This window comes from Abramis brama, assembly GCF_963993115.1.
Source record: "Abramis brama genome assembly, chromosome: 3".
NCBI classification, from domain to species: domain Eukaryota; kingdom Metazoa; phylum Chordata; class Actinopteri; order Cypriniformes; family Leuciscidae; genus Abramis; species Abramis brama.
In genome coordinates this window covers 57,622,076-57,640,053 of record NC_139965.1, presented here as the reverse complement: position 1 = coordinate 57,640,053, position 17,978 = coordinate 57,622,076, and the positions used below count along the sequence as shown (strand labels likewise).

General features: G+C 39.8%; 1 protein-coding gene across 1 annotated transcript in view; it reads left to right on the top strand.

Moving 5' to 3' along the window:
• vat1l (vesicle amine transport 1-like) overlaps positions 1–16,422 on the top strand; it is a 36,541-nt gene extending 20,119 nt beyond the window's left edge. The window contains exons 8-9 of the mRNA XM_084109803.1: positions 10,486–10,569; positions 12,913–16,422. Of these exons, the coding sequence (XP_083965929.1) occupies positions 10,486–10,569; positions 12,913–13,011 (183 nt within the window). The 3' untranslated portion in view covers positions 13,012–16,422. The remainder of the gene's footprint in view (positions 1–10,485; positions 10,570–12,912) is intronic.
• The last annotated feature ends 1,556 nt before the right edge of the window (positions 16,423–17,978 follow it).

Below are 17,978 nucleotides of genomic sequence, written 5' to 3'. Positions count from 1 at the left end.
GAAGTTTCAGGCGACCGAGGCGGAGCTGCAGTGACGAGCATTCGAGGTGGAGCCAGGGTGCATGAGGACAGAGACGGAGCCGATGGGACTGAGGACCATGGTGGAGCCCGGCAGAGCCGAAGGGGTGGAGTCTGTGACGTAGGCAGAGGCCTGGAAGTCCGTGGTGTAGGCAGAGCGAGGTCTGACCAAGGTGGAGCCAGAGGGACGAGGGAGCCCGGTGGAGCTGTAAGGGCGATGGTACCATGTGGAGCCGAGGGAGGGAGGAGTCGAAGTGGAGTGATGGACTTGGCGGCTGGAGGCGGAGCCAGGGGATCCTTGTGCTGAGGCGGAGCTGGAGACTGGAAGACCGAAGGCTGATACGCGGAGCAGAGTGGAGTCAGCGGAGGAGCCGAGGGACTGAAGGGAAACTGAGGAACTGGCTGTTATGGGCAGAAGAGGTGGGAGAAGGAGGCTGGGCGGGATCTTTGGAGACACTTGAGACTTGGAGCCAGGGCCAGGGGAGACATAGGGAAATAACCTCTTCCATTTCCTCATTATAAATCCCAGAGGCCATATGCAGCTCACCCTCAGCATCGGGAGTGTGGGCAAGGCTCCATTCCAATCCCACAATCTCCACGAGCACCCCCACTGGGACGCACAGTGTTGCCAGCTCACTCAGCTCAGCTCAGTCCTCTTATCAGGCTCGGGCTCTCCGTCTGCGGTGGACTCTGGCTTTAGATCCGTGCGGTGTGTGGGCGGTGGCTGGCTGAGCTCTGGGTCTGGAGTGAGGCTGGTGTTGTCATCCTCAGCGGGACAGATGGTGAATGCCGAACCGTTATTCACCAGCACCCACTCCATATATGCGGCAACCGTTCACTAGGAGGCGTGCCTTGGACCAGATCGTTCGTTTGGCATGCTAGATCTAAAAAGTCCCGAGTGTGGTCCTCCAGTAAACGATCCTCCTTCTCGAGGCAGGGAGGTTGGATGTCTGGGAAGTCCATTGGTGAGGGAGGGAGGAAAAATAAAAATAAATCCAATTTAGGTTCGGTCTTTTGTTACTGTTCTTTGGCTGTAATGAGTGCACAACGTTGGAGAATAAAATAAAGTCTTTATTTCACACTGGAGAATCACGGAAAAACACAAACACTACCAACATTAAACGCAAATGAGACCAAACACAGAACTGAGGAAACTCAGGACTTAAATACAGGGAGAGTAATCAAGGTAAAACAGAACTGGTGTGTAAATTAATTAGGAACTTTGGAAACTAATAAGCACCGGAAACTCACCCCCACCCCCCCCCCCCCCACCCCCCCCCCCCAAATAATTTTTTTTTAATGCAAAATATAATACATTTACATTATGCATTTTGGTATATAATGAAAAAGTATTATATTGTGCATTCATTCATTTTTAGTATATTTTTTTAAATCTGTATAAAGACTTTAATTAATCTGATTTAACAGAGGTATACTCTCAAAAAGATAAAAGCAGGAAAGAATCTTAAAATTGTGTTAATTCATTCTTCATTGTTTAATGCAAATTATTAGTTCAGTTAGTGAACAGGTGAAGATAATTAAAAACTGCTGAGAAAAAAAACAGCTTAAAGCAGTTTAAAGCAATATGATAGAAAATAAACTTTATAATGGAAAATACAATATATTTTCATTATGCAATTTTGTATATATATTTATTACATGCTTAAAATGTATTTTATTGTGCGTGTTGTATATTTTTGTTATATATATATATATACAACACACAAAAAACATCTTGATGTCCTTCAATATAGGCTTAATTTTCTTTTGGTTTTGGAGGTGAAATATGACCCAGCCATGATTTTTAATTGAGACGTTCTTCCTAATCACCATTTTCAAGCACTCAGCATTTCTTTGGAACATTTGGCCATTCATGATCATTTGAGCTCTACTTGTGGTGTTGTCTCCGTCAGTTGCTGTGACCAACAAAGAAGCCGCTCTTTTCTCAATCACACGGTGTGTTGCACTGTTGTCGTGGTAACCAGGGGTGGTAACTCTGTGCTGGCGTCTGGTGACCTGGCAGAATAGTGGCTTGCAAAGTCGATTAGATCAGCACTGACCTGAGGCCTGTGGAAAGGAGCGAGCTGTATCTCAAAGCTTGATGCTTGATAGGCATGCTGGACGTTTGCTTAATTGGTCTGTGCTTGTGGGCTTTAGACAATTAGTTCCTCATACTGCATGGCTAAGTGAGCATTTGCTCAAGAGAGTATAGTATGACGCATGAAAGAAAAAAGAAGCACTTAATCATTTGTACACGGTTTGCACAAGCACAAAAATGATGTTTCTTTGCATACTGTTAAGTCTCAGCCACCCACACACACATAAAGCAGCATGTTAACCACATTACTACATCCTCATAGCAGATAAAGCTTTATGCTCAAGGCCGCAACTGTATTCCTGAGTTATTATACCATTAAGGAGCTTTCACACTTCATGGATCCATTTTAACCCTTAATTCATCCATGTTTCACAGTTTCTAGTTAATCTTGGGGTTTTGAGATGTCTCGTTGTAAATTTGTAAGCCTTTGGCAAAACCAACTGGATTAATCCAGAATGTTTTAGGATTTTGAAAAACATAACGAAACGTTATGATCTGTAATAATTACAGGATGATCCTGCATTATTTCTAGATCACTCAACAATGAAAATTCTGTCAATGAAATTATTCACCCTAATGATTTGCTCTCATCTGATATTGTCAAATTGATGATAATACCGAATATTAAGTGTCTTTTAAACCCCAACTAAACAAGCCAGAGGCGACTGTGGCGAGGAACCCACATGATTATGATTCCATTCACAAGTCTGATTGTGGATTGATTTCATTATCATAATTACATAAACTGTTGGAAAACATAAGGACAACTAACGCAGCTGCTTCATCTAAATGTAAACTAGAATGTAAACAAAGAATATGATTTTCTAGCTGACAGAAAATAGCCTTATTTTATTGAAATGTTTTAATTATTAATTAGTTTCGTGCCAAATCTTACCCCCGGTTTGTTTTAATCTTTTCGTGATAACTGGTTTAATAATATGGTTTAATGGTGCCTTTTTACCCTTTGACAGCTTCAAACTGCTTTCATTGTATGGAAAAGTTCATTTTAGTTTGAGATTTCAACTGTTGCTTTAAGATGCTGACGATTGAGTGTTTATTTTTCATCCTCCCCATCAAGAAGAATCCTTGGCAAGTTGATTGATCCTGCTGAGATCTTCATTTTGTAGAGTGATCAAATGAGTGACAATCAAATTTACATACACAATCTCATAATGCGATGAAAATGGGATGTTGGCAATATTGTGATTAAACTTTACCTCATGTAAACGCAATACTTCGATTAAACTAATGCGATTAATAATATTCAGTACCATAAAAATGTATTGAATTTATTTATTTATTATGTGAGTACATTAACATGCATACCGTATTCCTATCTGAGTGTGGTATAACCATACTTCTTAGCGAATAATCAGAATAATGAAAATGGCATGTAAACTGGAGTGAAGAGTTCTGCTCATGTCATGTAAACTAGAGATACAACGATATGAAATATCTCAGCCGATAGCCGATTATTCAGAATGATATCGGCCGATACCGATAGTTTGTTTTTTCTTATGGATAAAAGATCTTTCCTAAATAATGCTGCAAACTATACAGAGAACCCTCTCATTTGGTACACTATAATATTAGAGGATAAAATTAACAACAGAGCTATTATATTCAAATGATATTTATTTCCAGATATAATATTTACACTCAAATAAAAGCTGAAATGTTTGTATACAACTCAGTTACACATATAAGGTTGTTTTATTGACATCTTTCCACGGTTGAAACACTGATTGAGTGATTACATGAGACATGATACGGATTTCGGTAAGTTTGACAGTATCTTTCAACTTACAGTACCTTCTGATATTCATGCATGTTTTTCTAGAAGAATAGACTCGCACTCAGCTTGAACTGAGGCGCTGCAGCGATCTGTCTCGTCACATTTAAGAGCGTCAAAACGCCATTTATTGTTTGAATTTAGTGATAAAATGGACAGAATTTGAAAGACGGCACTTTGTTTCTTTTTAGAAGTAACAAAGCACAGAGCTATTTGCGATTATTGGGTGAGAGGCGCGCTACTAATGTTTAGCCTATTACAGGGGAAAACTGCAGATCTGGCAACCCTGGCTTGAACTATGGGTGAGTCATAGGGTCAAATAGCGTCTGCTTTTATGTAGCTGTTTTTAGCTGTTAATGTGTTATTGTCGCATTAACTTGCCTTAACTAACTCAACACAAGAGATTTTCTTCACACACGGTGTGAGTTGCAGTCGGTCATGTTTTACTGCATCCTTTTGATTGACAGCATATAATCGGCACTGATCATCGGCTGTTTTTAAACAATCGGCTGATGGTGATAGTGAAAATAATTGCTTTTATCGGCCGATACCGATCGTTGGCCGATACATCGGTGCATCTCTAATGTAAACATCTTACTGCGATTACACTGATTATTAGAATAATCACATTATTGGTGCACATGTAAATGTAGTCAATGGCTGTGTCCGAAATCACCCCCTATACCCTTAAATAGGGCACTATTTGAAGCGACTGCCATTTACAGCGATGTCCGAAACCATAGTGGATGTTATCGAGTGCACTCATTCAATCCCACAATGCACCACAATAACTAGTGTAGAACCGATGTATGCTCAACGATGTACAAAATTGCCCCCCATACCCTCATTCACTATTCCCTACATTACTCCACTAATACAGTTCACTTGAGGGACTGAATGAAAACGAGTGAGTGAATTCGGACACTGAGTGTGTCGGAAGAACTGCCGCTTTTGCATAGTTTATGCTTGTCGTTTAATAATCATTTGAAACTTAGCAAACTAGCAGCTCCAGTAGTAATGAAAAGATTTATCTTGAACTCTGTCATGGAAACTATGTATAAACCTTCATTAAACAATTACAATAAATTTGCATCATATTACCATATTATCCTGTATGATATTACGCTGTACCCACATTGGACCAGCGGTTTGGAAAATGTATGGATGGATGATTCAGCTGCAGGCGCAGGAATTCATTCGACACGACCGTCAAAGTGCGTTATGGGTATTCTCTAGCCGTTGAGCGTATATCTGTTGTACACTCGTTATTGCGGTGCATTGTGGGATTGAATGAGTGCACTCGATAACGTCCACTTTGGTTTCGGACACCACTACAAATGGCTGTTCCCTCAAATAGTACCTTATTTAAGGGTATAGATTTCAGACACAGCCTTAGATTTTTGGGAGTGGGACAAAGGCCTCTCCATAAATAGATTAAAAGTAGACCTCTGAGTGTTGAGAGACCATGCACACTTTCATTTCTTTCTAATCACAGGCTTCTTGAAAGCCGTACAGATTCCCCTGTGCTGATCTCATTGGTTGAGGAAAGCATAGTTTAATTTTGGTCTGATTGACAAGGATGTTTGTAGAGCACTCTCTGAGTCACATTAGAAGAACAAGTAAAACACTCTACTCTTATTTATGGGATGTGCCTAATTATTTATGTAAATAAAACAATTAAAATGAATTAAAACAGTAAATTAAGCCATATTCAAACCTGTTGTAAAATAACTGATATACACACCAGTTCAATGCTATGTTAACACACTAAGGGCCAGATTTACTAACAGCTTGCTCCAGCGTAAACCCTCTTTTGCCATTTACACTAAAAGATTTGCACTGAAAGCAGGGTTATTTTTGCGGCTGACCTCATTGCATATGCATTTGTAGGGGTTTCTCTTTTAGACACAATATTTATGTGAGGAGAGTATTTAACTGAATCATGCAAGGTGATTTACTAAGGTTTGCGCTAGTCAATTTACTGGTGTTTGCACCATTATTTACCGCCATGTCTTAAACCAGACGTTAATTTGCGCTGCTCTTGGTAGATTGCGTTGGTCATTATGGAAATGATCCGGCTGTGTTCTCTAATTTGCGTGTCGTCAGTAGATCACACGCAGAACTTTCCACTCCCATCGGCGCTTTTATGGAATTGCGCTCTCATGCTAATTTGCCCTGTTTAGTAAATCTGGCCCTATGTGAACTAATGTTGCTAAATGAATCACTAGAGACCAGAATGCTCTTGACCAAATACCCAGAACACCCAAGTAACCGCATAGCTATGTAAAACTGCTTTTAATAGGTTATGGGAAAGACTGATGATACTGTATTTCCTGATTTTTTTTTCTTTTCTGTGAGCAGCGTACCTTTGATTTAAGTTAAAGAGTAACCCAGATCATTATATTCAAACGGCTGAACAGAACGACCAGCCTGATAGTCAGAGACAGTATGTGCTCTTATGATGTGTCTGACAAGAGACTAATAGTCTTCACAAGCTGTGGCGACACCAGGCTTAAACTGGCACATAACACCAGGGAACACACTAATGCAAGGTCGCTCCGTGGTTCACGCTTGAAAATGAAATAGTTCAGAGCAGTTTCTTAGTCACAGCATGTGCTGTCCAACGACTGCTCATTTATATTAAGATAGCTCAGAAATTGTTTCACTGCTTAAAAAGCCTTCGGATTTCATTTTAGTATTGTAATGAATGCTAGTGAATTTCAATTTAATGATGTTCATTTTGAATAATTGACCAGCGTGGTCCATCTGTTCCAGTGCAGTGAAGCTCTTGACCAGGTGTGTTATTTGAGGATTATTTGAGAGCGAGGGAAGTGTGTTGAGTGCCAGTGGTCAGACTCCCATGACTTCAGTGTTCGGGAGGGGAATTCCTGAGGGTGAGATCCAGTGCCAACCTAAACTGATCTGAGGTCACCTTTTGTCTCTGCGATAATGAACAAGTTCAGGGTGCAGATTGGGGACAATCCTTCTCTCAAGAGGAGTCTGGAATAACATTATGGCAGAGGCTATTTGCAATAGCGTTAAATGCCATTTACACTTATAGTGATATACAAATAGCGATAGATGCTATTTACACAAAGTGCAAAAAGCAGAATTGTAAATAGTTGTTAGATGCTATTTATGCTTTATTAGTCGGAGATACTGTACTACTTGTACCTCTGTGTATTGTAGGACAGTATGAAACAGTAACGCCTCTCCAAGCTGATATGCGAATGCCAAAACCATTGAGATGGCCAATCAAATCAAAGATGGTGGGCTTTACTGTTCACAGAAGCCAAGACTGTGAGGTAGGATGTAAGTAGTTAAACATTTGACAACTGTATTATGAAATATTATGGACAGTAATATCAAATCAGTAATGCCGTTTTGAATTGAAAATGTAGGCTATCATTTATGTACCGTCATTCGAGTGATTCATAACTAAACGTAACCAGAAACATTAGCAGACCAGTTTTTAACATATTAGGTATACGAGTTGAGAGTGAATGTGTGCATATAATAACTTTTTTGGGTTAAAAGTTATCCAAAATAAATTTTTGAGCAAGTACATAACCAGCCAGTGTTCAAAACTATCCGCTTGCCTTAGCTCGGTTACTAGTGGTACTGGTGGATTTCCGCGGAAAATTCGAGCATGTCTTTGCGTCATTCCGTCACATCTGTCCACATAAAGAAGAGTCTCGGCTAGTAGGCTATGAGTGTGAGGATGTTGGAGGTGGAGATTTATAGCCTTTTCTCACAGCACTTGATATAATTAAACTTATCAATTTGATGGCGGATCCAGAAAGGTTCAAACGACAATCACCAGTGACAACTGGAGATTCATCCGTTGTAAAACGCGAAAGACTTCGGACTTTGGAGTGGCTACAGAAAAATAGAGACTGCAACCGGGCCATGCGAAAACAAGGATAAATATCGGAAAGGCATTAAATGTAGTCACGCAATGCTGATGCTATTAACATTAACAATTTGAGAACAAAGTATAATTTGCACAGTTTGAAGTGATTATGATAAGCGATCGCTAGATTTAATCAGCGTGATTTACTGCAATGCTTTTTTCCCCTTAGTTGGTCAGAACAAAAGAGGATGTTACTTGTTCAGACGACATTTTCCGATGAAAATTCTTTTGCTGGTCATATTTCCAAAAAGTAGAATCTGTGATTGTGAATGACAGTATCCACACTGGCGCACACAACCCACGTAAAGTTGATAATTCCGCGAATAACTGCAATTGCAGATTTCAAACAGAGATGGCGACGAAGAGGAAAAACTACTGCAGCTTTAAAATAAATATATTATTTCCAAATAGTTCAAAACACAATTCTAGTTTTTCTTTCCTTTTCTTTATTCCCTTAAATTCCTTTAATTATTTAATTCCTTTATATAACAAGACCATTACACCCCCCACCAAAAAATGCCCCCACCCCCACATTTTCAAGACATGGTTACGGCCTTGATTATTACTAAATGCTGGAAGAACTAATTATATTAAAATGAAATATTAAGTCTGACATGGCTACGTGAAGAAATGATTTAGAAATGAATATCTGTGAGACTTTTAAAATGCGATTTGTGCTGAAACTCCTCAGTGACTGTATTCTGCGCCTCTGGGGATATATTGAGGCGATCTTTCAACTGATGCGTTTTATTGCCTCCAATCCTGCATGACCACTGTGACTCATTCAGACACAATCAAGCCCTCCACATATTTGCAATGCCGCTGAATCTGAGGGGCACGACTGGAGAAATGACCCTTGACGTTTAATGGGAAGAGAGGGCAGAAAGGATGATGTCTGTACTTAGACATATTACTCAAACGGCAATGGCATTCAATAATTAAATCCCTGTGTCCTCTGCCTTTAAAGCTTAGGTGTTTTTAAGATGAGTTACATGCAGAAGTTTAATAGTATAGCAGGTCTTAACAAGCACCATTAACAATTCTATAATACACAGTTTAAAATCATCATATGAAATTAGTGTATGATGGCAGTGGAATACTCAGATCTGAGAACTGTAATCTTATGATGTTTTCGTAAGGAATTGACAGTAAAGTGAAGTGAGTCTGAAGATTGATGAGCATGCACAGCCAAACTGACAGCTGGAACAATATACATTGATGGAAACGATAATGAGTGTTTGAGACAGAAGGCATGTTTTATTCCAGACTCTATCCGCATAAAGCCGGTGCTTTTGAAGATGGTATCACCTGCATAAATGGATCAATGAATACTAATGATGCTCTTACAGAGACTGTTAACTTGCATTGTTAATGTTAACGGTCCTTGAACGGACACTTGTGGCACTCCGGCTTTTATCAGTGCTTATCTGAACATGAAACCCTAGCAATTATTTGTTTACAAAAATATATGAAAAGGTTGGCTGTAACATACTAAAGACGCTTTTGGTTTATAACAAGGATTTGTGGTGTGAAGGATGTCACCGTCTCTCCAGGATTACAGACGTTTGCCTTTGAGCAAGACACTAGGTTGCTGTAGGAGACTGTGGATGAAAAGCATATTTTAAAAGGCAGTTTACTGTTTATGCCCATGACATTTTGAATTGTTATGTATTATTACAATCCAGTGGTTTGAAACTAATATTTATGAATTGTTTTGTCATTTTGACTTCAGAAAGCTGATGCCGGGGACTGTTAAGGCCCTGACTAGCAGCTGTCATGTTTATTCATTTACTGATTCGATGTGGACATACTGTATCATGCATCCCCCACATAACCTGTGGGCACAGGTTCATATTCATATTCAGTTCATATACATATAGCCAGGTCTGTGCAACTAAAGTAGCTCAATGACCCGTCAATAGTAGCCCAAAAATAGCCCGATTTCTCTACTGAATGTGTACGTCTGGGACTCTGGGGGGTGTTTGGGGGGTATTGGAGCGAAATCATACTTACGTGGGTTGAAATCAACCCGCTGAAATATTCTTTTTACCTGGGGCAACAACTTAAAAGTAGCCCTTGATAACACTGCTCATAATGCACAATACTGTCACGTCAGTGCCGTGCAGTGGAGTTCTGAAATGAGGAGGCAAAGTCATCACTGTTTATTTTTGTGTTGTATCTATCTATCTATCTATCTATCTATCTATCTATCTATCTATCTATCTATCTATCTATCTATCTATCTATCTATCTATCTATCTATCTATCTATCTATGTCCGTCCATCCGTCATCTATCTATCTATCTATCTATCTATCTATCTATCTATCTATCTATCTATCTATCTATCTATCTATCTATCTATCTATCTATCTATCTATATCTCTGTCTGTTTGTCATCTATCTATCTATCTATCTATCTATCTATCTATCTATCTATCTATCTATCTATCTATCTATCTATCTATCTATCTATCTATCTATCTATCTAGTGAGGAAGTAGATTACATTAGTTTGATTGCTGATTGTGACTCTGCTGCCCTCTTTAGTCTTGTCTGTGGTGTTACACACTTGACACGAGTCAGTATGGAGCATCACTTCATATGAGCAAAAGATTTGTTTGACTTAATGAGTTTTCTTTTGTGATTTGTTGTGTTAACCTGTAGGTGAAGGAAGCCATGCAGAGAATCCATGACAGAGGAAACATAGGGAAGCTCATTTTGGATGTGGAAAAGTCTCCTACGCCTTTGGTGAGTGAGTCATCTGAAAACCTGCCTAGAGTTCTAAGCCAAGCAAAACATTATGTGCAAAACATTATAATTATCATGTCAGCTATTGGTGCTGCCTTTTCATTTTTCTGTTTACATAATGTCTTGCATTGTTCAGTTTTCCAACACTATTTTTTATATATTCAGTGTACACACTCTCTCCAAGACTGTGAGAGAGAAAATAAATGCTCTTTTATGAAGCACAACGGCAGATTTGAATAATGCACCTGTTTAGAAGGAACAATAAATGATATTGTGACACTGATCCTCGAGTCAGGTGACATCACCTCAGCAGTTTCCATGGAGACTGTGCCTTATGACGCTGTTCTCAGAGGAGAGTCATAAATAGTGGAAATAGTGGCGTACAACAGTGTGTGCTCATGAAGTCTACCTTTAGTGTCTTTATTTAAACCGCGGAGAAACTGAAGAGGAACATCTGCAAAAAACGTTTTCCACTTCTGTCCCCTTCAAGAAGACGATTTTATTGTGTGTGTGTGTGTGTGTGTGTGTGTTGATTTCTTGATCTGCTGCATCTTAGATGTTTCTCCTTACAAATGTGAGGTTTTAGAAGAAGAAACAACTGATAATGTCTAAACTATTGCTCATAGCTCAGGACCCTTAAAGGATTAGTTCACCGATAAATGAAAATTATCCCATAATCAAACCATCCTAGGTGTATATGAGTTTCTCTCTTCATCCAAACACAATCAGAGTTATATTAAAAAATATCCTGGCTCTTCCAAGAGTGAATAGAGATTTTGAAGCCAAAAAAAGCACATCCATCCATCATAAAAGTAATCCATATGGCTACAGTTAATAAAGGCCTTCTGAAGCAAAGCAATGTGTTTTTGTAAGAAAAATAGGTCACACTTTATTTTAAGGTGTCATTGTTACAGTGTAATTATATATTTGAGTACTAAGTAATATTAATCAACTACATGTACTTACTATAGGGTTAGGGTAGGATTAGGATTCGGTTGAGGGTTAGTTGCATGTAATTATGCATAATTTACTGTTATTACTATGGTAAGTACATGTAACATATGTAACAAGGACACTGTAAAATAAAATGTTACCGAAAAATATCCGTATTTATTACTTTATAAACTATAATCACTGGCTTTTGGTTACGGCCATAAGAGAGTCTAGTTCCGGCGGAAGAGTGACCTCTGACTCGACGCATGACGTGACGAGTGACCTCTGACCCGACGCATGACGAGAGACCTCTGACCCGACGCATGACGAGTGACCTCTGACCCGACGCATGACGAGTGACCTCTGACCCGACGCATGACGTGACGAGTGACCTCCGACCCGACGCATGACGTGACGAGTGACCTCCGACCCGACGCATGACGAGTGACCTCCGACCCGACGCATGACGAGTGACCTCCGACGTGACCTCTGATCCGACGCATGACGAGTGACCTCTGACTCGACGCATGACGAGTGACCTCTGACTCGACGCATGACGTGACGAGTGACCTCTGACCCGACGCATGACGAGTGACCTCTGACTCGACGCATGACGTGACGAGTGACCTCTGATCCGACGCATGATGAGTGACCTCTGACTCGACGCATGACGAGTGACCTCTGACCCGACGCATGACGAGTGACCTCTGACTCGACGCATGACGTGACGAGTGACCTCTGACCCGACGCATGACGAGTGACCTCTGACTCGACGCATGACGTGACGAGTGACCTCTGACCCGACGCATGACGAGTGACCTCTGACTCGACGCATGACGTGACGAGTGACCTCTGACCCGACGCATGACGAGTGACCTCCGACCCGACGCATGACGAGTGACCTCTGACTCGACACATGACGAGTGACCTCTGACTCGACGCATGACGTGACGAGTGACCTCCGACCCGACGCATGACGAGTGACCTCCGACCCGACGCATGACGAGTGACCTCCGACCCACGCATGACGAGTGACCTCTGACCGACGCATGACGAGTGACCTCTGACCCGACGCATGACGAGTGACCTCTGACCCAACGCATGATGTATTTAAGAGCACAGAAGCGCAGAGGATAGAGCAAAACAAAACACCGTTCATGAATTCGAAAGTCTAAAACGAGAATTTTTAAAGATAAATGTGGGAGGAGCTTGAGTTTGTAGACCAGCGCTGTTTGTTTGAGGCATCAAAGCTTACGACACTCCTACATCATACGTCATGCGTCGGGTCAGAGGTCACTCTTCCACCAGAATGTTTGATCTCCGACTTTTGATTGCAGCAGTCTAGCTCAACTGTTGAGATCAGATGGTCAGCCTGTGTGAAAACACAACGATTTCCCATTTCTCTTCCAGATGGCCAATGATAGCACAGAGACCAGTGAAGCAGGAGAGGAGGAAGAGGAACAAGAGGGAGACATCGACAACAAGGAGCGAATGCCCTTCATCCAGTGAACCCCGACACGACCAGAGACTGTCATGAACCTGAGCTCAGCTCTCTGACCCCGTGCCGTTGTGAAACGTATATGTGTGTGTGTGTCATGTGTTTGCTCTGTTGTTTGTCTGTATCTTTTGGACAATGCAGTCAGAAATACCCCAAAACACTAATTGTGCTGTTAAATGTTACTTATTGCAGTGTTGAATTGTTGCAGTGTTTCAGGCCAAACGTTATTATAGGATTGACTTTTCTTGAATGCCTTTTGCAGCCTTTCGGATGTTTTATTTGGCCCTGTCTATCAGTGGATTGACAGATTGCTGCAGTCAAAGTCCAGAATTAACGCTTGCAAAGACACAAATGGTTTTGGCAAGTAAATGAAATGCGGCAGTTGCCGGTAACTTTATAAGGAACTGCAGTTTAAAACATGGAGAAGGTCGAGAAGTAGGATTGATAGTATGACTCTCACTGATATAAGTGACTTTAAATCTTCAAGTGTCTTCTTATGACTTTTACCTCAGTGGGCGATTTACCATCAAGTGTTTATTAAAGGAATAGTTCACTTAAAAATGAAACTTTTGTCCTCATTTACTCACCCTCAAGTTGTTTCAAACCTGTATGAATTTCTTTCTTCTGCTGAACACAAAAGAAGATATTTTAAAGAATGTTGGTAACCAGAGAGTTGATGAACTCCATTGGAAAAAGAATACTATGGAAGTCAATGGGGTCCAACAACTGTCTGGTTACCAACATTCTTCAAAATATCTTCTTTTGTGTTCAGCAGAAGAAAGAAATTCATACAGGTTTGAAACAACTTGAGGGCGAGTAAATGAGGACAAAAGTTTCATTTTTAAGTGAACTATTCCTTTAAGGAAAATATTTTTTGGAATGTCGCTCACAATAAAGGAATATTCACTACAAATGAAAGGGACGAATACCCCGAAAAAAGTCAATTCTCTCATCATTTACTCGGCCTCATGTCCTTCCAAACCTCCATGACATTCTTACTTCTGCGGAACAGAAAAGAAGATATTTTTTGAAGAATGTTGGAATGGATGTCTGATAAAAGCCTTGAAGCTGGCAGGAAAATGAAGTCGGTTTACAGCGTGTGTTGCACTTTTTTTCTACAATTGGTAGAACTTTTTATTTTTGTCTTTTTTGAAGAATGTTAGCAACCAATTACTTCCATTGGACGGACAAAAACAAAAAGTTGTAATTTCTCAAAATATTTTCTTTTTTGTCATACAAGTTTGGAAAGACATAAGGGTGAGAAAATGATAACATTTGTGTGAACTATCCTTTTAAGCTTTGTGGACCACATTTTTTGTGGCATAATGTTAATTATCACAAAATATTATTCTGACTCTTTTCTTAAATTATATATATATCAAGGTTACAGTGAAGCACTTACAAAGGTGGTCAATAGGGCCAGTTTTTAGAGGATTTAAAAGCAGAAATGTGAAGCTTATAATTTTATAAAAGCACTTACATTACTATTCTGATATTTGAGTTATGAAGCTATTTACATTTTTATAGTTATCGTAGAGTTATAGGTTTTACGTTTACGTGAGTGAATATTTGAATGTTTACAGATTGGCCCCTTTCACATCCATTGTGAGTCTCACTGTAACCTAGATTGGTGTTTTTTGTAAAGAAAAGGAGGGACGAGTAGAAATGAATTTTTGTGGTAATCAACATTATGCCGCAAATGCTGTAAACCTGAACACAGAACCTGATTTCACATGTTCCTGGATCAATATTCCAATCAACCAGTCAGATTTGAGGGACAAGTTTACAGTTTTTGTCAAGTTTAGGCTTAAAACGAGGGTTAGGAGCTTCTACGTCAGTGTTATTCACCAGTTCCCTCTGATTTTAGGGATAACTCATGAGTTGGGTTTAGGGGTGAGATAGGGTTAGGACTACATTTTCAGACAGTAAAGTTGTTCCACGATCAACAAAATATGTTGAACCAGGAACGTGTCTAACTCGGCAAAATCAAGACGTGCAAGACTTCACTATCAAGACTTGCACTAAACCTGGAATGTTCCTTTTACGTCACCTAAATTAAAAAAATAATAATAATAATAGGAAGAAAAAAAATTGTATATCATATATTTTTCTGACAGGTGCAATTTTTCAGAATATGGCTCAAATATGATTCACATATGAGTAACACGGTGAACAAGTGAAAGACAAATGCATAAAACCATTGTCATAGGGACAAACTTTTCTATTAAAATAATGCCATAAATTATCTCAATTCACATGCCATTGTTAGGTGTGGCAAGTTAATTTTGGACACTGGTTGCAGTGCTTCTGGTGTGTGTGTGTGTGTGTGTGTGTGTGTGTGTGTGTGAGAGAGAGTGTGTGTGTGTGTGTGTGTATGTATGTGCGAGTGTGTGTGTGTGTGTGAGAGAGAGTTCTTCACAGGCATCTGTGTTACCTTTTGTTCATCTCAGATCACATCTGAACATATTTAAGCCTTTAAAAAGACATTTAAATGAGTTGTCATGATCAGTATTGTACATTTCCCTTAAAGAAACAGTTCACCTCAAAACTGAAATTCTGTCATCATTTACTCACCAGACCCATATGACTTGCTTTCTCCTATGAAGATTGTTCATCCTGCTCTTTTCCATACAGTGTGTGAGTAAATGACAGAAATGTGTTTTTGGGTGAACTGTCCCTTTAAAGAATAACGAGTAAATGTTCTAACATTAAGGCCAAAGTCGGGTATCATCTTCAAACTAGTAACTAACAACAAACATGAAAAATACATTCTTAGTGCCTTATCTGCACTGAGGACCAGAAGGCTTTTTTCTTTCTTTTTGTATTTCATGGATAATAGACATTTTAATGTCAAAAATATTGAATGATTTAAATCTTTTCTGGCCTACATACCTCATAAATGAAAACTTTGATTGTGTTCTCATGTGGTATTATATTTTTGTTATGTTTACACTATCCCCCCCCCCCCCCCAGAGTTTTATTCAACTCTTCTCTAAAAATTAAACTAGTTGGCTTTATATAGAATATATACATAAACAGCCAGTCTGATAGTGTTTTACTTTACAATAAGCGAGATGGAATGACTTACAAATTACTGATAATAATGACCCATTTACCCTCTCTCTAAACAAATGAAGTTGTGTTTTGCTTGTTTCTTTAATGTACATGACTGAGTGCATTATATGGAAATCAGACGTACTGTATGTGACAGCATCTTTCCTGTTATTATTTTGGGTTACAGTTATTTGAGATTTGTTTAAAAACCTGCCTTAAAGATAAAGCACTACATTTCTGACGTGTTAGCTCAAGACACACAAGAGTATATTGTTGCTGTGTAGTTTAAGTCAGTAGACGTGCTTTTGTGTTAGATTGTGATAGGTTGCAAACACATGAAATCTGAATAAAATGTTGTGCAGAGCATGTCCCGTGGAGTGCGATTTGGTGTGTTACGACCGTCTCGGGCCAGCCGCAACATAAATGAATGTGCGCTCACTCACAAAGATAATCTTCAAACACAGTGATACATTTATTAACAAAAATATAGTGAAAACCTGAAACAAAGGGGTTAAATTCAGGAGTGGACAAGGCCAAAATAATAAACAAAAATAACTAGTTTAGTACCCTCTAAATTCCCTAAAAACAAAAACACATCAAAAGAAAAATACAACGCAACTTCCCTAACTCCTTAACCCAAAACATAGAAGAAACATATATGCAAAAGAAATGGCGTCACACTCCCTACTTCCCATAAATTGGGCATTTACAAATAATATTTACACAATATAACTGAAGGCCAAAGTATTTCAAAACAACCCAAGAGTTAAAAATCGAACGAACAAAAGCAAGTTTCACAAAAGGCACAAAATCACAGAGGAAATCAAGACAGAGCAAAACAAAATGGCACGCATTCAGCCTCCATAGAGTGTTTTGGGTGATCCTTTTCAATGGAACCAAAATTAGACCAATCAGGACCAGACTAATCAGGATCAGACCAATCAGGATCTCTGCTGGCTTGAGTGCAGGCCACACCTTCTCCTGCTACTGCTCCCGGGGGGCGATTCGGCGAAAAGAGGAGGCGTGTTCCGGCGCAAACGTTCCCTGGTGCTATTTTGCAGTTCCAGAAAACAATTCCGCCACAGACCAGGAAAAACCTAGTCTAAAGTCAGTGGCACGTTATTCAGATGCTATTTTAAGGGCGCATGCTTGGCCATAATGTAGCGTGTGCACAACGCACATACACTTTGCTTCTCTACTCTACACAGACGCAGCAGTTGACATTTTTGCAAACCATACATAATTGCAAGGAAAAATATTACCACACGAGGGAAATCATTGTGGTGTCCATGAAGATGTGAAAAATAGGCATAAATCTAGTTTACACATTTACCCACATTATTATACGCCTGTTTAACCGAAGCTAATTAGGGTGTGTTTCTCCATCCCCATACAATATCACTTCTCTGTCTTTTACGGCCCTGACGAGAACGTCGGTCTCCTCGGCTGTGAACCGCTCCTGGCGTGCGTCTGGCAAATCCGCCGTTATAATAGCAATCCGCCATGGAACAAGCGCGCCTGCTCTTAAAGGGAATGTGAGATGTCGCTCTGATTGGTTTATTTCATGTTACGCCCAAACCACACCTATGAGTAATGAAGCTACTTCAGACCGACCTATTTTAGATTTGCATCGGAGATCCACCCACAAAGTTACTTGCATTTCGCGCTTGATACTTGCGTTTCTGATCGTTAAAATAGGGCTCATAAGCTGTAACAGGTGTTTATGCCATTAAAATGCTGTTCCGTGCATCAACCAAATAACATTTGACACGGCACATCTGATTTTTTGCAGCAATGAGAAATGTCAGCGCTGACTGAAGCGTGACAGACACAAATGTTTCACTGTTTTCTCCCAGTAACCCCAGGGGTTACTCTCATAAATGGCACTGAGGAAATTAACAAAGACTCACTTTGCTCTTTTCAA